The sequence below is a fragment of the Abramis brama genome (assembly GCF_963993115.1).
Source record: "Abramis brama genome assembly, chromosome: 8".
Taxonomy (NCBI): Eukaryota; Metazoa; Chordata; class Actinopteri; order Cypriniformes; family Leuciscidae; genus Abramis; species Abramis brama.
Genome location: NC_139970.1, coordinates 41,371,665 through 41,396,415, shown reverse-complemented (window position 1 = coordinate 41,396,415; position 24,751 = coordinate 41,371,665). Strand labels below are relative to the sequence as shown.

At 36.9% G+C, this 24,751-nt stretch overlaps 1 protein-coding gene across 1 annotated transcript in view; it reads right to left on the bottom strand.

Moving 5' to 3' along the window:
* The window catches only part of LOC311088622 (potassium voltage-gated channel subfamily H member 7), a 108,093-nt gene that overhangs the window by 5,325 nt on the left and 78,017 nt on the right, over positions 1-24,751 (bottom strand). The window contains exons 9-14 of the mRNA XM_084122864.1: positions 22,757-22,956; positions 19,988-20,240; positions 13,790-13,995; positions 13,588-13,672; positions 10,166-10,381; positions 3,046-3,202 (exon numbers count right to left, since the gene is read on the bottom strand). Of these exons, the coding sequence (XP_083978990.1) occupies positions 3,046-3,202; positions 10,166-10,381; positions 13,588-13,672; positions 13,790-13,995; positions 19,988-20,240; positions 22,757-22,956 (1,117 nt within the window). The remainder of the gene's footprint in view (positions 1-3,045; positions 3,203-10,165; positions 10,382-13,587; positions 13,673-13,789; positions 13,996-19,987; positions 20,241-22,756; positions 22,957-24,751) is intronic.

The following is a 24,751-nucleotide window of genomic DNA, read 5'->3' as shown; positions in this document are numbered from 1 at the left end:
ACTTGCATAAAGAAATTTAAACTTTCACATTTCCATGGTTATTAAGCACAATTTCACCACCAAATTCTCATTACTGTACTGATGCTTTAATTTTTTTTTTTTTTTTTTGCCATATTTTATCGTATTACTATACTGTATATGTGTGTATGCATGTGTGTGTATATATATATATATATATATATATATATATACACACACACACACACACACACACACACACATACATACACGTGTATATATATAGTAATACGATCAAATATGGAAAAATGTTGGAAAAATTTAAAAACAAAAGTAAAAAAATAATATAGAATTATTATTATTAAAATGCATTGTAATGCGATATTAATATCTAGTATGTATACATACATGTGTGTGTGTGTATATATATATTATTATATATATATATATATTTGTTATAATTTCAATGCCATTAAAACCTCAGGAAAATGTGCCTGAATATAATGTCACAATGCAAGAACTAGTAATGGCTGAAAACAGGCTTCATTGTCTTTAATATGAATGTGATGTTAGATTTTGTGGTTAAATATGTCCTGTACATGCACTTGTCAGGCCTCGTCAGATTCTGTGCTTTAAGATGTGTGATATGAAGCTCAGCTGATGCAGGATTTTTGTCTTCCTCTCTAAGCCAGTATTACAGCTAAAAATACCACCTGCTGAGATTCTGCTCACCCTGCTGCTTCAGTGTCAGTGTGTGTGTGTGTGTGTGTGTGTGTGTGTGTGTGTGTGTGTGTGTGTGTGCATGTGTGTGCGTGTGTCTCTGTGTGTGTGTGTTTTAACTGTTGTTATCTAAACTTGTTTTGTCAGCTGAGGCTAATTTTCATGTGCATGTGAATGATAACCACAAGCAATGTTTTGTTTAGTAATGTTTATTACAGGCGTGCATGTGGTTAGTGTAATTTGTTGTAGTGCACAGATGCCCTGGAAACATAGTGTAATGTACTGGAAGACTCACTCGCCTCTCAGAGATGCAAACAGTATTTGGGCAGTTCAGATGTTTCTTAAAGGTGCAGTAAGCAATTTCTGAGAATCCTTGTTTAACACTGTTGATATATGAAATCAACCCAAACAAACACACATCTCCCTTCATTGCTCTGCCTCCAAAATGCACAAACACGCAATGCAAGAGTGGATTTTTTTTTTTTTTTCATATGTTTTTATAATGCAAAGCTTTATTAATACAGGTCTTAAAGCTCCAGTCTGATCATAACCCTTCTTTTTCCAGTGATATTCCTCTGACCTTTTCTTTTTTGTAATGTCTCTCAGCCATCTCTCTTTCTAATGTCTTTCTTCAGATCTCCCTCTTGTTCACTCTCTCACTCATGAGTGGACACGCCCCCTATTGCTGACTGGCTCACTCTCTCCTCCCCCAGCTTGAGTGGACACGCCCCCTACTGCTGATTGGCTCACTCTCTCTCCTCACCCATCATGAGTGGACACGCCCCCTTACTGCTGATTGGCTAACTCTCTCTCCTCCCCCATCATGAGTGGACACGCCCCCTACTGCTGATAGGCTCACTCTCTCCTCCCCCAGCTTGAGTGGACACGCCCCCTACTGCTGATTGGCTCACTCTCTCTCCTCCCCCATATTAAGTGGACACGCCCCCTACTGCTGACTGGCTAAATGTTTGTTGTGCTGCTTGGTCTGATCCACTTTCAACAGTGTTTTTCAGAAATCGCTTACTGCACCTTTAAATATACATATGTGACTAAAGGAAGTTATCAACATGATACTTTTTTAAATTTATTTAATCATGCACAGGAATGCAAAACAAATTGAAAGTCATTTTATATTTGCTTGAATAATTTTTCCATATATTTTATTAATTTAATGAAATTATTAAATTGTATTAAATCATTTTAATAAAAAATCACTTAATTATTATAGTTACAGTAATAGTGTTGCATCATAATGGTTAAATAAATAAAAATATGCACTTATTTAATAATAATAAGAATAATGCACATTCCTGCTTTTATTGTGGACAATGCATCACTACATGTTTTTCAATGTTTATTTTAAAGTGCCCCTATTCTGCTGTTTTAAAGGTTCCTAATTTTGTTTTGCAGGTCTCCTACAACAGGTTTACATGCATCAAAGGTCAAAAAATGCTTTAATTTTTCTCATAATATACATTGCGCATCACCTCATTTCCTCAAACCAAAACGGTTTGTTCAAAGATCCAGTTTCTTTAAACCCCTCCTTTCCGAGAGCTACTCTGCTCTGATTGGTCAGATGGCCCAGATGGCCCTGTTGTGATTGGTCTGCCACTGACAGCACGTGTCAGAAACAAAACTCCCATTACCATATCCAAATTTCAGCTCCAGATCTTCCTCAGAGCTTGATATACAGAGATATAATATAATATATGAGATATAATATATGCAAAGTGGAATCACAGCACTGAAAACAGCGTCTTCTCAGCACGTCGACAACACGAACCAAACTCTTCCAGTCTCAGCTACAGTGTTTGAGAATGATGTAGAACAATCTCCAGCAGCCAATGAAGACTATAGACTGGCATTACGCAAATGTTTTACATTGTTATGTAATAGGAGGTGAGTCTGGAATAACTGGCGACTTGTTTCAGTAGTTCATAATTGATTCTTTCTTTTGGGAGACACTAACTTTTTGTCGTGCACTTTGATCTTTAAAACTTTGCAGACCTTTTATATTCACAGACTGCATTAAAAGGAATATTTAAAAAAAAAAAAAGCGTAAAAGTGACACTAAGTTTGTCTTCATAATCATTCATAATATTTTTATTTTTTTAACTGATGCTCAACATATGAAATAACTTTACCTTGTTTTAGCTAATGTCACATAACTCCTCTCCTTCAATCACCTGACCCCATACTGGTATGTAATACCCACTTTTGTTTCACTATCCAATCAATTACCATCCAGTATGAAATCAACTGTTGCAACTACAGCATTAATATTGATTGAGCAATCACAAGCTTGTGTTGCGATGTCATCAAACCCGGCTCACTCCGAGTGCTCTGTTTAATGAAGCATTATTTCACCTGCTCAGGTGTTCCTGCAGTCGGTCTAGTCTGTGCTCCACTTCTCCATATGTTATGTCACCGTCCAGATCTTCATCTTCAGCGCCGGCCTGCTCCTGTGCAGTCGTGTCCACGTGCACTTTAACACTGTCAGATAACCACCCGTCAGTCTGGAGATCTGAAACAGGGATAAAATACACACATGCATTGGTGCTCATCCAAGTGTTGCTACATTACTGTTCATTTTAAAGCTTTAAAAAAACAAAACAACGGGCAATTGTGTTGTTTTACTGTGCATATGATAATAAATATATCTTGTATCTATTACTGATGATGTGTTTTATGTGGGAAAGTAGAATAATATCTTGAGCTTATGTTCAGCACAGACCTTATTTCAGGCATTTAACTAAAAACCCATTAAAAATACCCACTGGATTTGTGAAGATGGAAAAGGAAGTGCTAAAATGCTACAAAAATGCATCATCCTTGCAGAACACCATTTGGCTAGATTGTTACAAGTGAGAAATTAATTAGCATCAAAATACAATAGACTTTGATTGGACGCATGACATCAACAGCAAATAGGATGTACTTTCTCCATCTAAGTTGATTAGTCTTTATTGTTACGATGCCTGATTATAATATTAGTTGCATTCATTATTTCCAGTTAGCATTGATTTTCAGTGTTGTCCGTGATTCTCCAAACACACCTGCGTCCTGTAAGCTGAAAATACCTGTGACAATATCTAGTGAGGAATTGCATCTCAGGTGTGTGTAAAGGCCTGCTGTCTCTGTGTTAGCGCTTGTATTGGTGTTATATTGCTGTGACTTTCCTATCGGTGAGGCTCAGGACTAATAGAAACACTAAAGCCAATGGTTATCTCTCACAGACACCTGCTCCACGCTGATCAGAACGGCTGTCTACGTGCGAGACGCCAACTCATGTCCGATCAGAGACTGGAGGAACCAGAGATGAGCAGTGTAGGGAAATGACATTCCTCCGGGACAGATTGACCCTCATGCATGGACGGAGACTGAGAAGACACCTGACGTGATCATCTCTGGGTCAACGTGTTCAACGACGGGTGAGGTTTCTCTTTAAAAGCACCATGAGAGGTGCAGATTTCCTGCTGAGACCGGAAGTTGGGGAATATCGAATATTGGCATCAATATTTTTGTTTTGTTTTTCCCTGGAAGAGACATTTTAAGTGTGTATAAATCTGCTAAAAGTTCATTTCGTCAACTTATAAAAGTACACTAGCATATAGATGAGCTCAGTATGTCAAAAGGGTTAATACTTATAAGGGTGCACCAGTGTTATTTTAGTAGAGATACTATTATAGGTTTTATTAATATTTGAATCCGTTTTTATTTTTACATTTTCTGTTTTAATTTTAATTTTACTTAGTTTTAATATTTTTAATTTTAGTAGATGCATTTTTTTTTGTGTGCATCATGTTAAACTAAATGAAAATGTTTTTTATGGTTTGAAACATTTTTGAATGAAACATTTTTTATGGTTTTATTTTTTTGTAAACTATAATAACCCTGGCCTGCACATTAAACTGAAAAAAAAAAATATATATATATGTATATATATATGATTTAATGCATGTATATATATATATATATATATATATATACAGTGAGGAAAATAAGTATTTGAACACCCTGCTATTTTGCAAGTTCTCCCACTTGGAAATCATGGAGGGGTCTGAAATTGTCATCGTAGGTGCATGTCCACTGTGAGAGACATAATCTAAAAAAAAAAAATCCAGAAATCACAATATATGATTTTTTAACTATTTATTTGTATGATACAGCTGCAAATAAGTATTTGAACACCTGTCTATCAGCTAGAATTCTGACCCTCAAAGACCTGTTAGTCTGCCTTTAAAATGTCCACCTCCACTCCATTTATTATCCTAAATTAGATGCACCTGTTTGAGGTCGTTAGCTGCATAAAGACACCTGTCCACCCCATACAATCAGTAAGAATCCAACTACTAACATGGCCAAGACCAAAGAGCTGTCCAAAGACACTAGAGACAAAATTGTACACCTCCACAAGGCTGGAAAGGGCTACGGGGAAATTGCCAAGCAGCTTGGTGAAAAAAGGTCCACTGTTGGAGCAATCATTAGAAAATGGAAGAAGCTAAACATGACTGTCAATCTCCCTCGGACTGGGGCTCCATGCAAGATCTCACCTCGTGGGGTCTCAATGATCCTAAGAAAGGTGAGAAATCAGCCCAGAACTACACGGGAGGAGCTGGTCAATGACCTGAAAAGAGCTGGGACCACCGTTTCCAAGGTTACTGTTGGTAATACACTAAGACGTCATGGTTTGAAATCATGCATGGCACGGAAGGTTCCCCTGCTTAAACCAGCACATGTCAAGGCCCGTCTTAAGTTTGCCAATGACCATTTGGATGATCCAGAGGAGTCATGGGAGAAAGTCATGTGGTCAGATGGAACTTTTTGGTTATAATTCCACTAAACGTGTTTGGAGGAAGAAGAATGATGAGTACCATCCCAAGAACACCATCCCTACTGTGAAGCATGGGGTGGTAGCATCATGCTTTGGGGGTGTTTTTCTGCACATGGGACAGGGCGACTGCACTGTATTAAGGAGAGGATGACCGGGGCCATGTATTGCGAGATTTTGGGGAACAACCTCCTTCCCTCAGTTAGAGCATTGAAGATGGGTCGAGGCTGGGTCTTCCAACATGACAATGACCCGAAGCACACAGCCAGGATAACCAAGGAGTGGCTCTGTAAGAAGCATATCAAGGTTCTGGCGTGGCCTAGCCAGTCTCCAGACCTAAACCCAATAGAGAATCTTTGGAGGGAGCTCAAACTCCGTGTTTCTCAGCGACAGCCCAGAAACCTGACTGATCTAGAGAAGATCTGTGTGGAGGAGTGGGCCAAAATCCCTCCTGCAGTGTGTGCAAACCTGGTGAAAAACTACAGGAAACGTTTGACCTCTGTAATTGCAAACAAAGGCTACTGTACCAAATATTAACATTGATTTTCTCAGGTGTTAAAATACTTATTTGCAGCTGTATCATACAAATAAATAGTTAAAAAATCATACATTGTGATTTCTGGATTATTTTTTTTTAGATTATGTCTCTCACAGTGGACATGCACCTACGATGACAATTTCAGACCCCTCCATGATTTCTAAGTGGGAGAACTTGCAAAATAGCAGGCTGTTCAAATACTTATTTTCCTCACTGTATATATATATATATATATATATACACATGCATTAAATCATCAGGGAAACTTGCATGACCTATGTCCGCTCACATCAGATGAAGTACTGCACATAATCATGTATTATGTGTATTACGTGAATAGAGTTGAAAGGAAGATGCCCACAGCAAGAGCTGTTTGCTTTTTCCAGAACATGTAACACATGAAAGCTGACAATAAATTATATATTTACTGTATTAAAGTTGAGGCAAAACTGAAAATTCTGTTATCATTTACTCACCCCTATGTCACTAAAAATATATATGCACTGTAAATGTGTAATATATCATCTTTTGTTTAACAGACAGAAAAAAAGTCATACAGATTTTGAATGACGTAACGTATTAAAGGAGACATATCATGCTTTTAAATTGTTCCTTTTTACATATAAATCATACATTTGTAGTCTATATAAAGCGGAACTGCAATGCTTGGGTCTGAATTCCTCATTATTATAGCTCCACAGGCCCCTTTTCTACCCCTTTTCTGATGTGCGTCTGAGAGCAACTCGTTTTGGTGCGGTCTCTTTAAATACAATTGAGACACTTCATACCCCGCCCACACTCGGTTCAACTCCACCCCGTTCGGCCATTTTTGTAGTTTGATAGCAGAGATACGATTATCTAGCGGCACAGAAACTTTTTATTCACACGTTATTAACAAAATGTCAACAACGGAAGACTTGTCCAGCCAGCCTTACATGTTCGAGCCAGAGTCGGAGCAGGAGCGAGATGAAAATGAAGACGACGAACCTGTAGAACAACGTCTTCATATGGATGTATCGCAATGGTGTGTACTGTATTTACACATGAAACTTTGGTCTTCCGACCTTTTACCACCGTGTCGATTTATTTTGATTAATATGTGCGAGGGAGAGAGAGCAAGACAGCGTCTAGTTTGGAGACGGTGATGTCTTGTTTACACTTTCGCCTGGCTCTGAAGAGAGAGAGTGAGCGCGCGCGGGCGACCGGGTCTCTCCCTCTGCTCGTTCTTTCAGTTAAACATGCGCCCTGTAACAAGCGCAGCAGTTTATCTACATTAAACGGTGTAATGAAGCGTGTGGGTTACTACATCCAACAACCGAACATTTTAACTTACCCTCTCGTAACTTCTGCATCCTTTAGCTTGGACTACAAAATTGCAGCGAGAAATAAAAATGGCGGATTGCTCGAAATGTGTTGGGCCGGAAGTCAATGTCCTTATTTGGCAGTTCCGCTTCAAATACTGTGACGTAATAGTTCAAAAAACGTCATAGAGAACAGAAAAATCGGAACAGGTTGAAAAATATGACCAAAACAGAATATAAAGATATCAACGAAGCACCTGAAGAGAATAATTTCATATTTTCTGTACTTCTAAACACTCCAAATATACAACAAAATGCATTTAAGGGCTAAAAAAGTGCATTTGGCATGATATGTCCCCTTTAAGTCTTCTGGGAAACATGTAAATGTCTTATATAGCTTCTGAAGGGCAGTACTAAATTATGAAAATAAGATTAAGCAAAATAATATCTTTTAAATGTTTTTGTCAGTAATTCATGTTTTTAATAACATAAAAAAAGCATGAAATGACTTATTCATCATGGCAGTACTAATTAAAAACAAAATCAATTTTTTATGCCCCCGTGCGTTTTTAAAAATGCTTAATTTAAAATATTAATATTTTGGTGATTCTGCAAGGTGTATATAAACACATGACCACACCAGTGAATTGGTTTGTATATTTATATGCTTCTTTTATGGCCAAACATCATTGATGTCTACAGCGGAGGGAAGATTTTCAGTGAGTAACGACTAAATTCCAGTCGAACAAAGCTATCATGTGACTTTATGAAAATATTCTAAATAAAGTGTACAAGTTATATGGACCACATTTATAAAAAAAAATGTATATGCTTTTCAGAGCCTCGTTCCTCGTCCACATGGGAAAGAGTGTCCTGAGGTTGGAACGGCATGAAGGTAAATGATTACATCGCTTTAATATTTCAATGCCATGATAATCATGTTGAGTTTAGAGGGTTTGTGTGTGTGTGTGTGTGTGTGTGTGTGTGTGTGTGTGTGTGTGTGTGTGGAGGTCATATTCCAATGGCAATCCTCCTCTCTAGTGGTTGTCTGTGGCACAGGAGGGAACATTGTGTACTCGTTGAGGAGAGTTAGGGAATAGATGCCCAGCGGATTTTCCTAAAGCCTGTAAAACGGGCCGCACTGTGCCTTAAGCTCCTGAAAGACCCTGTTTTACCGTGCCATCTACTTCTCTCTCTCTCTCTCTCCCTCTCTCGCTCATCATGATGCTTTAGCTTGGATTTAGGAACAGACTGATTCGATCAATACTTTCTTTTCCCAGTGTCTGAGCTCTGCTTTCCTTTTATACCCTGTAAAGCAGTGTTTTAAGGACTAACATTGTCTGAAAAGTTTTTGGGATGAATGTAGATTGGTTTTTGTTTTGGAGTCATCCATCAAGCTAAAAGCCTGTTTCTTCTTCGCTGAAAGCACAGGATATACAGAGCGCTTTAAAAGCTTGTGAAGGTCGACAGACTTCTTACTACTATTGCTCTGGCAGAGATTGTTCTTGAAGGATTGTGTACGAATGCAAAGCCAATGACGAGTGTAAATAATGCAGTGTTTCCTTTATTTCAAGGTTTTTAAGTTGACTATTAATGTTGCCATCATGATGCAAATAATAGAAATCATCAACTAAATATTTAGAATTCAAGATATCAAATGCACAATTAAATTACTAGTTAAAAGAAAAACTATGGTAGTTTTATTAGCAATAGGTTGACAATAGTCACAAGAAAATATGTTTTCCTATTATGAAACAAATTAAAGCATGTGTGGATAACTTTGGACTATGTCGGCATAAATCCTTTTGAGGGATTTTGAGATCGACCAAAACCTTTATTAAGCACAATATGCAGTTGGGAACAGACGGAGGAGCGGCGACTGCCAAATGGATCATATGATGAACACAGTGTTCTCCTGGAACAACTTCATTTCCGTCAATGTTTCTGACTGACTTTAATTCCCAGACATGTGCATCTGACCAAATCAGGACTCAAATTAGACTCAACTTTAGTCTAAATTTCACCGTAAACAAAGCTAAATCAGCAATCATAAAACAGAATTTTACATGTTTATGTTTCTTCAGTGTGTAATGTTGCAGTTTGAGCATAAAAAGCTCTGAAAGTCCCTCCAGCGGGAGTTATTCTCAGTATCAGAGTCACTGTTTCTGAACTCCTGAAACGCCTCCATTGTAGTCTTGAGTTTCTTCCGGGAACGAACACGTCACAATATTCCTCATTTAAATAATTCATACGCAGAATAAAGGGGCGGGGCCTGGTTGAGTTAGTTAGTAGTTTGTTAAACTGGCGGTTATGGTAAGGGGCGGGACATTTCCAAAACATGCTTGAAGTACTCGACCAATCAGAGCACAGTGTGCTTTTCAGAAGGAGGGGCTTCATAGAGACAGGAACTAAACAGAGCGTTACTGACAGACTGGGAAGAGACGAGCTGCAATAATGGAGAATATGGGGAAAATTATGTGTTTTTTGAACATTTAAGCATGAAAACCTGTTCTAGTAGAGCCTAAAAACAAACTCAAGACTTTGAAAAGGGCATAATATGTCCTTTTTAAGAAAAAATTAAAAGCATTTTGTTAGTTACTGCGGTTTACTTACTGTAAATAAAGAAACTTCGAAACACCATGTTTATTGTGATGTCTTTTTTAAAATATGCATCATTGTTCTGTATAGAGAATGCAATTTATGGAGTGACTACCCTGTGAATTTGTGTGTGTATATTTGTCTTTTCAGGTTTGTGACGCAACAGAAACGGACAACAATGACACATGGTGTTAAGATGAGCTACCACTAAATCCTCACCATCATATGTGTTTTTTTCGGCGTCCTCTGCGGGAGGACTGAAGCCCGGCGTGGAGGTGTAGCTCTGTACGGATGGATACTCCATTATCGCTGCTCCCAGAAGCCTTTGCTGCTCGTCTCTGGAGGTGCGACGGTCCTCAGAGCTTCTCTTAGAGCTGAGACGAGACTCGCGCCGCTCCGTCCGGCACTCGCTGTCCGCTTCTTTCAGGCTTCCTACTACGGGACGATCGGTCAGGGGTACAAAACGTGTTGAAGATCAGACCCGATGAAAAACAACACTGTCCAAACACAATTTTAAGCAGAAAGAGATCTGACTAAAAATTATACTTTAAACCAACTTAAAAAAAAAAAGTAGCTTCTGTTTATGGTGAAATTAAGCCAAAAAATATATTGACACACATTAATTAACATTTTGGCTAAAGAAACTATATTAAGTACAGTCTTTATAATAAATAATCTTTTTACTTTGAATGAATGTTTAATATTAAATAAAATGTAAGGTTTGAACCAAACCATAAATATAATTTGACAAAAAACAATGCATTTTATTTAGTAACGCATTACAATAAGGTCTCATTTGTGTATTAATGCATTAACTAACATGAACTAACATTGAGCAATGTATTTTAGTACCGAATGTATTAATCTTTGTTAATGTAAGTTAATAAAAATACAATTCTTTATTGTTTGTGCATGTATGTCAACAGGTACCAATTTTGATTTTAAAAATGTATTAGTAAATATTAAAATTAACATTAGGTTAACAAATGCTGTAGAAGTATTGTTCATGTTTAATAGTGTAATTAACAAATGAAACCTTATTGTGACCATTTTCTTCCCATAGAAGCCTGTTATAAAGAAATAGTTTAAACGTACCAAAGCAATAACGTATTTCTCTCAATCCTTGATCATAAATCATAAACACTGTCTACAAGCATAAGGGTGATGTCTAGGCATTGTTAAACATTACAGTTCTTTTCACTGCTCATGTTTTATTATAGTACACAAGATGTAAGATTATGGGCTCATCTATAGAGAGTTTTTATAATCATTGAGGTGCAAAAACTGAATGTTCCTTCCAGTCAGTGTCTCAGTACATTAAGCAGCGTTAAGCTGTTTCCTTGTAATAGGAGTCAATGAGGTCAAAAACGCTTCACATTAAAAAATATTGACTTTCTCCTTGGACTACGGAGTAGATCATTTTTATGACCATAAATTTGATTCTCCCTGGTCGTTGAAGTTGTGCATTTAAGTGTTTTTCCACGTTAAGTGTTTTAAAATGTCCCAACAGTGTTTTAAGAGCTCACTAGAGACGTAGACGTTCATCATGATTACAGCTGTAAAACAACAGTTTATTCTGCAATAATAACACTATAATGATGCCTCTTAAACAAGACATACAACTTAACGTGCTGGAGGAGACTTTACACAGTGATCAAGATCGTGACCAAAAATGTATGCACCTCTTGATGGAAATAAATGTTGTGATGTTATTTCCATCAAGAGGCGCATCAATTTTTGGTCAAGATCTGGTATTGACAATGCAAGAGTCCAGCACTCTGTAAAGTCTCCTCCAGCACATCACAAAGACTTACAGTGAATTTAAGGTCTGAACTCAGAGGAGCCGATTCATGTGTGAAAATGATTCTTCATTCTCCTCACAACAATTCTTTCACAATTTGAGCCTGATGAATCTTGACATTGTCATCCTGGAATATGGCCATGATGTGTCTTCATTCATGTTTGTTTAAGAAAATGAAAAGCTACACACTCCATCAATTAGGGTTAGAAACATAATAATCACTGCAATAATGATCAAATCATAGACTCAAAGTATTTTGCCTATTTAAATCCAAACAGCGATTATATATATATATAATGTGTGTGTGTGTGTGTGTGTGTGTGTGTGTGTGTGTATATATATATATATATATATATATATATATATATATATATATATATATATATATATATATATTAGGGCTGTCAAAAGATTAATCGTGATTAATCGCATCCAAAATAAAAGTTTGTGTTTACATAATATATGTGTGTGTACTGTGTATAATTATTTTGTATATATAAATACACACACATGCATGTATATATTTAAGAAATATTTGCATACATATACTGTATGTATTTATATATAATTTATATTATATATAAATATAATTTTTTTCTATATAAATTACACATTTTTCTTAAATATATACAAGCATGTGTGTGTATTTATATATACAAATTTAATTATACACAGTACACACACATATATTATGTAAACACAAACTTTTATTTTGGATGCGATTAATCGCGATTCATCTTTTGACAGCCCTAATATATATATACTGTCCGGCCAAATAAAAATCTCTGTTTTTATAAATATATATCTTTCATTTTGAAGAGTGTGCATGTCTATATGTGCTCTAGTACGTAAGAACGAGGCTATGATTGAATCTTGAAATAAAGCAAAATTACTGAGGAAAAAAATTGCATTAGTCTTCTGATGCCATGTCCATAATTTATAGCCAAAAATATGGCATTAATTTGATCTCAAACAAAATTGCAACAATACGGTTTCAGGGAAACAGTCATGACTAGCTTGTTGATTTCTTCAAAGACGCCTCATACTCTGGTAGTTAACCAGCGAGTTACATTGTTGTACGGGAGAAAACGCACCCCTGAAACTAGGCGCGTTTCCATTACAGATTTGCGCAAAACTCTTGCGATTTTTTTTCTAAATGTCGGAAAAAAAATATTGCGAAATGACGGCGTTTCCATTAACCGATGTTATGCGACTCAAACTTAATTTTTTCCTCTCGCGATAAGTCATTACAAAAATCATGGCGACGGACATTGGTAGGTTTATGTATCTCAGCCACCGCACTGGCCATTATTATTAATCAAAGGAGACGTACAGTATGTGTTTTATCCAATCATTAATGGCAAGGAAAGACCCTTATACTGTGAGCGGCTCATATGAGGTGTTTCTGGGTGTTTCTCACTCATTTCTGCTTCAAGGTCTTGATTGTGGCATTTCTTTGAGGTTTAGAATCCAGTATTCCTGTAATTCTTTTGTCTTTTATGAATTTAATAAAGAACTTTGTCTCGTCTTCTGTCCAAACACACCGCGTCATCTACGTCAGGTGGCCTGGAAATGTGCAAAAACTGTTTCCATTGCAGTTTTGCGAAATATTTCTTTTTCGAATTGCCTGAAAAACCACCTCATGCGAGCGTAAAAAAGTTTTTGCGATAAATGGGAGTTTTTGCGAAATTGACGTGTTTCCATTGGCCGTATTTTCAGTTTGCAATTTGAAGGGTAATGAAAACGCGGCTACTGATTCAAACCAAACTGTGAAATATTTAACCATTTTAAGTTCCTGCAACAGTGGCATGGTGTAATGGAATCAATGGATCATATTCACCTTGTGATGGTTTACGTTTAAATGAGATCTTCCTTCGACTCTTCGTATCCTCTCCGTCTGAATCACTGGCTTGTGAAAAAATGCTCTGAAGAAGAAGAAGAGCCCAACCACAACAACACGCAATAATGATCTCTGGGGTGACCGAAAAATGCTTTCATTTCATATGTTTTGTATATTATTTCTTGCTTTCGATGGGAAGTACCTTTGAATTCTCATCCCGCAGGTTAAAGGTCAGCTCCAGATTGGTGAGGAAATAGTCTGCGAACTCTGGATACATGTCTAAAACCTCCAGCAACTCTTCTCTCTGGATGGTGTGCAGGTCACAGTAGCTGAGCGCTCGGACGTCAGCGTTCGACTTCCCCGGCTTGGCGTACAGGTGGATCATCTCTCCAAATATATCATTCTTACCTGGAGAACAAAGCACACATTCAGCTTAGGTTTGTCATAAGTCTAGAACACAGATGCATGACATGTTTAGACAAATGTGACCCTGGACCACAAAACCAGTCACATGGTCAATTTTTGAGAAACAGATTTATACATCACATGGAAGCTGAATAAATAAGCTTTCCATTGATGTATGGTTTGTTAGGATAGGACAATATTTGGTCGAGATACAACTATATGAAAATCTGTAATCTGAGGGTGCAAAAAAATCGAAACATTGAGAAAATCTCCTTTAAAGTTGTTCATTTATGTTCATGATTGTGCTGCATTCACTCACAAAAATAAATGTTTTATATATTTACGGTAGGAAATTGACAAAATATCTTCATGGAACATGATCTTTACTTAATATCCTAATGATTTTTGGCATAAAAGAAAAATCAATAATTTTGACCCATACAATGTATTGTTGGCTATTGCCACAGATATACCCGTGCGACTCGTGACTGGTTTTGTGATCCAGGGTCACACATGTTGCCTTTTTTATGTGCACTACTGTCACAGAAGCCGTATCACACTGATCCGCCTCAGAGATCCATCTATATGCATGTGTCTGCATGGGATTTCAGATGCTGATTGTGTGTGTATACAGCAAGTGTGTCTGGACGAGCAAGGTCATTTTAGGTCATGCGGATTACCAGCGCTCGCTCTGTCTGTGGAGATTATGAATCAGATGATGTCAGGTACTGTATATGCTGTTCTTTTCCCCTCGACCTCTCGTTGAATAACAACTGTTTGTTCTTTTGCCTTTCTTTAAAGATCTCAGAAAACAGGATTTGAATTGCTCTTTTGAATTAAAGTGCCGCTTTTATGCTATTTTAAAGGCTCCTAATTTTGTTGAGATCTACATGCATCCAAGCTCAAAAAACACTTTATTTTCATCTCATAATATACATCGCAGCATCAGCTCTTTTCTCACAGTGTCTGAAATGTTTGATAAAAGAAACAGACTCTTTAAACCCCTCCTTTTCTGTCTTCTTTCTTTCTTCTATTTGCATTCTGAATCGTAATTAGTCTTGCCTTCCTTGCATGTATTTAATCATTTATAGCCGCCTTTACACTATTGATTCCGGTGTGCAGTTGAAAACAAGACGTGTGCTGAGCGATATGACAGATGTGATACAGCATTTCATTATTGCAGAAACAAAGAATTTTATATAACAAAAGAGAAATGAAAAACCTAAACTTACACTGACTTTTTAAAGTTTGAGGTTGGTAGGATTTTAAAATGTTTTTAAAGTCTCTTATGCTCACCAATGCTGCATTTATTTGATCAAAAATGTACAGTAAAATCAGTAATATTGTGAAATATTATTACAATTTAAAATAACTGTTTTCTAGTTGAATATATATTTAAATGTAATTTATTCCTGTGATCAAAGCTGAATTTTCAGCATCATTACTCCAGTCTTCAGTGTCACATGATCCTTCAGAAATCATTCTAATATGATGATTTGATGCTCAAGAAATATTTGTTTATATTTATATTTATGTTTTTGTGGAAACTGTGGCACTTTCTATTCAGGATTCTTTGATGAATAGTAAGTTAAAAGATACAAATCTTTTGAAACATTATAAATGACTTTACTGTCACTTTTGATCAATTTTAATACACCTTGCTGAATAAAAAAAAAAAAATTCCTTTAAAAAAAAAAAATACATTTTTGAACAGTAATGTATCTCAACCTTTACCTTTACAAGCACTGCTTGTTCAGGAAGTGCAAATGTATTTTATTTTAATTATACATCTTTCCTTACCATTGTGTCTTATGTTTTATAAAATGGCACAAACGTCCTGCACCAAAGTCCATTCAAGTTACAGTTTATCTCAAAAATCAGCGGGCTCTCAGCTGGGCCGCTCCCGGGTAAATGTCAGGCCCACCGAGTGATTCTGCCTTAAATAAGAGAGACGTGACTGAGCTGGAGGTGACATTAAACTCAATTGGCTAAAATGCCTGACACAGCTGTTCATAAGGGATCTGACACCTTTCTAAATCTCACCGTGAAGAAGCAGCAGAATTGAAGCATTGTGGGCCTTCCAGTGGAGCACGGGAGGGATGAGAAGCACTTTCTCTTCTTAATGGATCCAAAGAACATTATTAAAGGGATACTTCACCGATTAGCATTAAGCTTTGTATCAGTAGAAAGCCGGTAGTATTTTCGAATGACCGTGCTTCCCTCCCTCATGTCCCCCTGAGACGAGAGATTTCTGTATTGTGTGACTGGAAAAAAAACCTCAGATGACGCAAAAATCATCATTTATCGTCATCAGAGGCTTTTTTGTCCAGAGGCGAGAGACTCCAGCCAGTAGGAGGAGCTCGTTCCGCATGTCTTCAACCCGCCCATAGGGGGATCTCACGATAAAACGCCATCTTTTCAGTTTCGAGTCGACTAGTAGCCTAGCTGTATCATTTCTTCCGACACTGCCCTCTGTAACCGGCAGGCGTGGCTTGGGAGTGTCCTCGTAGGGCAGCGAAGCAAGTGCATTCGGGAGTTGTTGTCTTTCATCCACATGAGCCAAAAATACATTTTCTGGCTTTTCTCAGTCTAGAAGGCACCAACTTCTAAAATAATTTCACATTTCTACTACATAAATGACCCAATTTAAATACACATTCATCTTTCCAGCGGTGAGATATCCCTTTAAATGAAGGCTCAGGGTTCAACACGAGTTCAGCTCTACTGGCAGCATTTCAGCATAAAGAGTCACTTTGTGCGGTTTGAGAACTTTTCACCGTGGCCGTCTGCACTGCACTGTTTTGACCCTATTATGTCACCGAATATTCATCTGATGAAAAAACAGAGCTTTTAAACTGTGTTGAAGTTAAGGAGACCTGTCAGTCACACGCCGGCTCTCTGGCATCAAAAGTGCTGGCTAATTATTGTTGCCATTATATAATTTTTTTAAATAAAGGAGGCACACTAAATTATATCGGTCTGGGGATCTCTTAACTAGCTCTTTTTTAAATGTAAAGAAAATGACATTTATAGCAAGACGATATAAATATAATTTCACTCCCCTACCCCATCACTTGACGCACAAATCCATCTTTTTTTTAATACTTTGCTGTGTTTAAGTAGTCAATAGTGATGGAACGATTAATGGGTTAATGCACAGTTTCTGATTTCAAATATTCATGTATATAATGCGTAAAAAACCATTTAAATTACGCATATTTATTTCAACATTTTTTAAATGTTTTTGAAAGAAGTCTGCTCACCAAGACTGCATTTGTCCGATCAAAAATACAGTAAAAACAGTGATATTGTGAAATATTATTACAATTTAAAATAACTATTTTCTATTTTATTTTAAATGTAATTTATTCCTTTGATCAAAGCAAAGTTTCAGCATCATTACTCCAGTCTTCAGTGTCACATGATCCTTCAGAAATCATTCTAATATGATGATTTGCTGCTCAACAAACATTTATTATTATTACCAATAATTACCAATAACTTGTTGAAAATAGTTGTGCTGCTTCATATTTTTTTTCCACTACTTTTTCCCCCCATGATTCTTTGATGAGTAGAATGTTCAAAAGAACAGCATTTATTTAAAATAAAATTTTTATAACATTTTAAATGTCTTTACCATCACTTTTGATCAATTTAATACATTATTGCTGAATAAAATAATTAATTTCTTGTATAAAAACCTTTGAATGGTAAAGTATATATTTGTGCATCTCATGTGGTTTAAATGAATTATATGTCTCTCTCTCTCTCTCTCTCTCTCTCTCTCTCTCTCTCTCTCTCTCTCTCTCTCTCTCTCTCTCTCTCTCTCTCTCTCTCTCTCTCTCTCTCTCTCTCTCTCTCTCTCTCTCTCTCTCTCTCTCTCTCTCTCTCTCTCTCTCTCTCTCTCTCTCTCTCTCTCTCTCTCTCTCTCTCTCTCTCTCTCTCTCTCTCTCTCTCTCTCTCTCTCTCTCTCTCTCTCTCTCTCTCTCTCTCTCTCTCTCTCTCTCTCTCTCTCTCTCTCTCTCTCTCTCTCTCTCTCCTGTCGCTTTGAAGATGCCAAACACATCCAGCAGGAGCCACTTAATAGAAATGTCAGAAGCCTCTTCTTATCAGACACGGTTCTAGACACAGAATGGAACGCAATGCAAAAAAACCTGAAAAGGAAAGACAGGCTTGTTTCCAGAATATGCTCATCTGTTTGACATTTTCTGAGAGAACAATAACTGTGCCTTTTTATTTGTAGACGGAGCAAACGGCACCCTGGGCACCTGGGCTCTCTGCTGTGTGTTAAAGCTTGTAGGGACAATGGCACATCTACCCAGTGGGAGATACAGCGTGTGCCCTCTCTCTCTCTCTCTCTCTCTCTCTCTCGCTCTCGTTGCTAACCAGCGCATCGGTTAACAACATAAAGTCCTCGCACACACACAACTCAAACTATTGCATTATCGGCTATCTCTAAAACATCGATCACAAGAGCACAGTGAGAAATAATGAGACAATGACATATATTCTTATGCAAGATTTTAAAAATAGTCTACCCTTGATTAAAATAGTAATTTATAAGTGAAAATGTGATTCCTTAATTAAATATCTAGAGCAGGGTTATTGAAGTACCAAGAGGTCTGATCTCAAAATTTCCTTCTAAACGCCACTGAGTAATAGTCATTTTATTTTTTATAAACTAACATTTGAAAAGTTTGGGGGTCAGTAAGATTTTTTTATTTATTTATTTTTTAAAGAAATTAATATCATTAATATTAAAATTAAATATTAATATTAAAATTATTTAAATTAAAATAATTTTATTGATTAATTTAATGCATCATTGCTGAATACAATTATTTTAATTTAAATAATTTTAATATTAATATTTAATTTTAATATTAATAATATTAATTTCTTAAAAAAAATATATATATATATTACTGACCCCCAAACTTTTCAAATGTTAGTTTATAAAAAATAAAATGACTATTACTCAGTGCGTTTAGAAGGAACAATTTATATTTCAAATAAATTGTTCTTTTTGACTTTCTATTCATCAAAAAATCTTGATTAAAAAAAAAGAATGTATTATGGTTTGCACAAAAATAGGAAACTGTTTTCAACATTGATAATAATCATAAATGTTTCTTGAGCAGCAAATCAACATATTAGAATGATTTCTGAAGGATCATGTCAAATAGAAAACAGTTCTTTTAAATTGTAATAATATTTCACAATATTACTGTTTTTACTGCAGCACTGGTGAGCATCTTACGTGTGTGTGCATAATCGCAAGCAACCATATCACCCTGTAGCCCAAGACTGGTCACCCACTGAAGCTAAGCAGGGTTGAGTCTGGTCAGTACCTGGAAGAGGTGTTAGTGAGGCCAGTAGGGGGCGCTCACCCTGTGGTCTGTGTGGGTCCTAACGCCCTAGTGAAGTGACACAGACACTATACTGTAACAAGCACCATCGTTCGGATGAGACGTTAAACTGAGGTCCTGACTCTCTGTGGTCATTAAAAATCCCATCCTAGCCAAATTTGCCCAGTGGCCTCTGTCCATCATCCTCCTAATCATCCCTATATACTGATTGGCTTCATTACTCTGTCTCCTCTCCACCAGTAAGCTGGTGTTTGGTGGGCGTTCTGGCGCAATATGGCAACCGTCGCATCATCCAGGTAAATGCTGCACATTGGTGGTGCTTGAGGAGATTCCCCCCCTTTCTATGTATAGCGCTATATAAAATGAGAAAAGCGCTATATAAAATGTAATGAATTGTGTGTGTGTGTGTGTGTGTGTGTGTGTGTGTGTATATATATATATATATATATATATATATATATATATATATATATACGCAGTACGCACACATATATTATAATATGTGTGTGTAATTTTATAGTAATATTTTTATTTATTCATTTTATATATTCATGTTTTTCATATATTATGGATTTGAAGTCACTTTCCATTAGCGCTTCCTTCAAAAGAAGCTTGTGAGCTCTTACCCAGAATGGCCACCACTATGTCGTCCTTGAGGATCTCAATGGATCCTCGAGACAGGAAGTAGAGCGCGGTGAGAACGTCTCCACAGTGCACGAGTGTGTCTCCAGGAGGGGCGTGCGTGGTTTTGAAGCGCATGGCGAGAGCACGCAGACACCCTTGAGTTGCACCCTGGAATGCCTTACATCCCTGAAGGAGACTTTGGTTCAGATGGAGACAAATATCTGCCTGCAAACACTCAGGAAAGCCCTTTAAGACCTGCAGAGAGACGTGAGTATGAGGTGAAAAAATACCCAACTCTATCAGATCCATCACTGAAGATTAAAGGCAAAACATTAGTGCAGACATTATCTTCAATTACATTGTTTGTTATTCTGTGGTGTTAATAGGCTCTGTAACTCGTACACAGGCAGCGTCCTGACTAGGGCTGGAATTTCGAAAATCGATACTTGTTATAAAATTAAAGGGGTGGTATAATGCCCCTTTCACAAGATGTAAAATAAGTCTCTGATGTCCCCAGAGTGTGTATGTGAAGTTTTAGCTCAAATTACCCCACAGATACTTTTATATAGCATGTTAAAATTGTCAATTTTTGAGGGTGAGCAAAAACGCACCGTTTTGTGCCTGTCCCTTTAAATGCAAATGAGCTGCTGCTCCCGGCACAGGGGGCGGAGCTTCAGCAGCTTGCACTCACACAGACATGCACTGAAAATTTCTAAAACTTTTAGCCTTTTATGTTCAAACCGAAGTCAGAAAGATGGAGAGACTCAAGAAGAAGTGACAACATGTAGAAGCAACAGGACGTTTCTGAATGGTTAGTTGATGAATTTATGTAGCTTATGTGTAGTTATCTTCTAGTCATTGATTAGCATATTCTGTCTTGATAATCTATAAATCACGTCCCTGGGGGCGGGGTTTATGTTAATTTTAGGGTTGGTGATGTCACTAACCCGGGAGGAATGTCGTGTAGTCTCTACCAGCCGTTTGTTGTAGTTCTTAAAAAGCGATTTCTTTAAAAGCAAATATCTCCCTTTGCTTTGAACTTTGAGCGTTGTAACTTTGCAGATGTTGTTTATGCTCAAACAGCAACATTACACACTAACTAAAGTTAGAAAAGTGAAATCATAATCAACCACCCCTTTAAAATATCGATTCCTCTTATTAATTCCTTTGTGTGCATTTTAATAGGACTTTAAACCATTCATGGCATTCAGCTACAATGAAATGTTTTGGAGTAAGACTTTGAATAAATGTGAATGATATCTACATTTTTTTTACCTTATTGGAATTGAAATTAGGAATCGATTAGCAGAATAGTTCAAATGCAAACGATACCTAATCCTAACTGAAATTTCAGTGAACTGTTGTTTGGCACTTACAATACAGTACTCTTATAATAATAATAATAATAATAATAATAATAATAATAATAATAACACTCACAAATGTTAAGTACAATTTAAAAACAGTCTCTTAAACTTAGCTAGGTTGCATTTATCTGATCAAAAGTAAAAACAGTAATATTGTGAAATATGTAATGTGATGCAGCCTTCATGATGGGAGCGCTTCTATGATGCCTTAAAGTGACAGTTCACTAGGTTTTGGAACAGAGTCCTGGTGTTGAGAGGTTTTTTCCACTGCTAATGAAATTTTGCATTATGATGTTTCTGCCAAAGTATTCATACAGCTAAAGTGGCAGGAAAGAGACTTTAACCTAGACAGATTAAGAGAAAGTGAAAAAAATGATGCAAGTGCCAACTACTGTGTACACACTAGCAGTGCAATTATAAATTAAAAGAGAGAAAATAATGAGGGTTCAATAATGGCCAACAAATATGATTCAGTTTCTTAGCAACATGCAGACTTGCTTTAACAAGTGCGACTTTTAATCTCCAAGTCTCGTCTAAAATAGAATGGCTATGATAGACGCCCATTTAATATATGCTAAATCATGCTAGCATGGAATATGTATATGCAAGTATATATGATATACAGTATATATGATTTTGATGCTCTTTTTATTTTGTCATTATTATTATTATTATTATGATTATTCTTACTATTATTGATGTGTATGAGAGCTAAGACATAAATGAAGATGCGTTTATATAAATACCTCCTGCTCTTCCCAGGGTGGCGAGGTCGATCCATTTCACACGAGGCAGACATGGAGAGAGACAGGTGTTGCTTTCAGTACATAAACTCACACTTTCATACTGTGATCACATGTTCAGATTGCATTTCAGAGATCATTTATAGGAATAGCTCAGCCAAAAATTAAACGTCTGCCATTGTTTACTTATTATTTAGTCACCCTTGTATTCCAAACACATATTTTCTTTTTTGAGGAACACAAAAAGAGAACTTTTTTTAATTTTGCTCTTTTACGTATTTTACAGGTCATTTTCAGTGAATAACAACTTTAATTTTGCTCTTTTTCCTGGTGGAAAACGATCACATTTCTTCAGAAGATTTGGAATACCGCACATAAGTTGTATGAACTACTTTACATATGGTGCTTTTTCGTCTTTTTTAGAGCTTTTGCGTTCCACAGAAAAAATACAACTTCATTTGTAATTCAACTCATGTTTTGGTCAATACAAATTTAAACCAACTGTTGGGTTTGTCCATATTTGACCCAAACATGAGTTGAAACCATCCAGCATTTTTTGAGTGTGTCTTAGTGAATCTTAAATAAAGGTTTGAAACCGCATGCAATGAAAATATCATGGCTAAAATAGTTGAATAACTAGATCAGGATGTATCAAACGCACCGTGTTCAGGTCGATGCCGTTGGTGTAGGTCCACGAGTGTTGGAAGTACTCCTCCAGTCTCTGCCTGAGCGGGTTTGGGATCTGGTGGAACCGGATGAACTCTTTCACACGGAGCATCTGCATGTGGTAGCGAGCCGTCCCCGAATACAGCCGCTGGATGATGGCAGAAACGTTCCCAAAAATGCTGGCGTACATCAAAGCTGGAGAAGACAAGGCAGGGTCACATGGGTGAAAATGGAAATGCAAGGTTATATTATTATATAATATATATTATTTTCATTATTATGCTTGATGTGTTCTGATTCAATAGCTGTGTTTTTAACTGTGCTGTCCACTGAGGGATGATGGGATAGATTTTTGACTTTGGACTGGTTTTTCAATGTCTTATCTTTAAAGACTTGCACTGGACGTGCTGGTTTCAGCCTCATCACCATGTCTTCATCTCATATATGAAACACCTGTGATTCAGCAATACCTGCTAATGCACTCGCGTTCACGTAAAAGTAGCCCTGTAGACAAGTTTGGGTGAGCGAGGGTGAAACGCACAAGGTGTAGTGCCTCCAATGCCCTGTAGATGGCGATATCACTTCTTTTGTAGCAGAAATAAACTATGCAAACTGTGTAATGCAAAATGCAATGAGTAAATGTATTGGTGTAAAAATACATACTTATTTAAAAATGTAGTCAATTAGAGAGTAACAGTTGCTAATACCTTTGATCCTCAAAGTACAGTGTAGCCAAAATTATACTTAAAGCTGCAGTCGGCAAGATTTTTTTGATCATATTCACTGAAACCGACACTATGCTCCGACAGAACAACATAAATCAGCCGGTTTTAGAAAAAAACCTCCACCTGGAGCCTGTTATTTGTTTTGTAAAAATCCACCGCTCCCGGTTCTTCTGGTCCAATCAGCGAAGGGCTGTATGAGATCTGACTGTCAATCACAGTTCGTGCACACGCCACAGATTTGTGTTCAGCAGAAGTGAGAAATTCATACAGGTTTGAAACAACTTGAGGGTGGGTAAGAAATGACAGAATTAAAAATTTTGGGGTGAACTATCCCTTTAAAGGTCCCGTTCTTTGTGATCTCATGTTTCAAACTTTAGTTAGTGTGTAATGTTGCTGTTAGAGCATAAATAATATCTGTAAAATTATAAAGCTCAAAGTTCAATGCCAAGCGAGATATTTTATTTAACAGAAGTCGCCTACATCGAACGGCTCGTTTGGACTACATCCCTCTACTTCCTTCTTTAATGACGTCACTAGAACCGTTTTTTGACTAACCTCCGCCCACAGGAATGCTCCCTCAACCGAAATTCGTTTACATACTTGCACACTTCTTATAACTTACTGTGTTTACATGGTGATTTTCTGAAGTAAAACTGACGCTTCATCTTTTGTGTGATGTACAATAAACTTTATTAAACTCATCAGTATATGTTTGATCATCATTCAGACAGCAGACTTGTAGGCTATTAATATATAATGGATACATACAAGCAGATGATAAATACGTTATAATAACCGTAATTAAACTACTAAACTATACCTTTTCCATCTCTATACAGCACTCTGACTCTGTAGGCATTATTGTCCGACTCGAAATGAACACCGTTACTGAGAGTTTCTGATATTATCATCATTCCGTGAGGTGATTGTCCTGAGAGACTGAGCGGGAGCTCATGAAGCTCCGCCCCCTGGGTCGTCCAGCAGCAGCTTATTTGCATTTAAAGGGCACACACTAAAACAGCGTGTTTTTCTGTGACCCAAAAAATGACAATTTAAACATGCTGTAAAAAATGATCTGTTGGGTATTTTGAGCTGAAACTTCACATACACACTCTGGGGACATCAGAGACTTATTTTACATCTTGTGAAAAGGGGCATAATACGGGACCTTTAAGTACAGTAACTACCTACATTTACACAAATGCTTCACACCACTGTCTGTCCCTGAGTGCAGGATGAGTCATCAGTAGTTTTACTGTAAATGT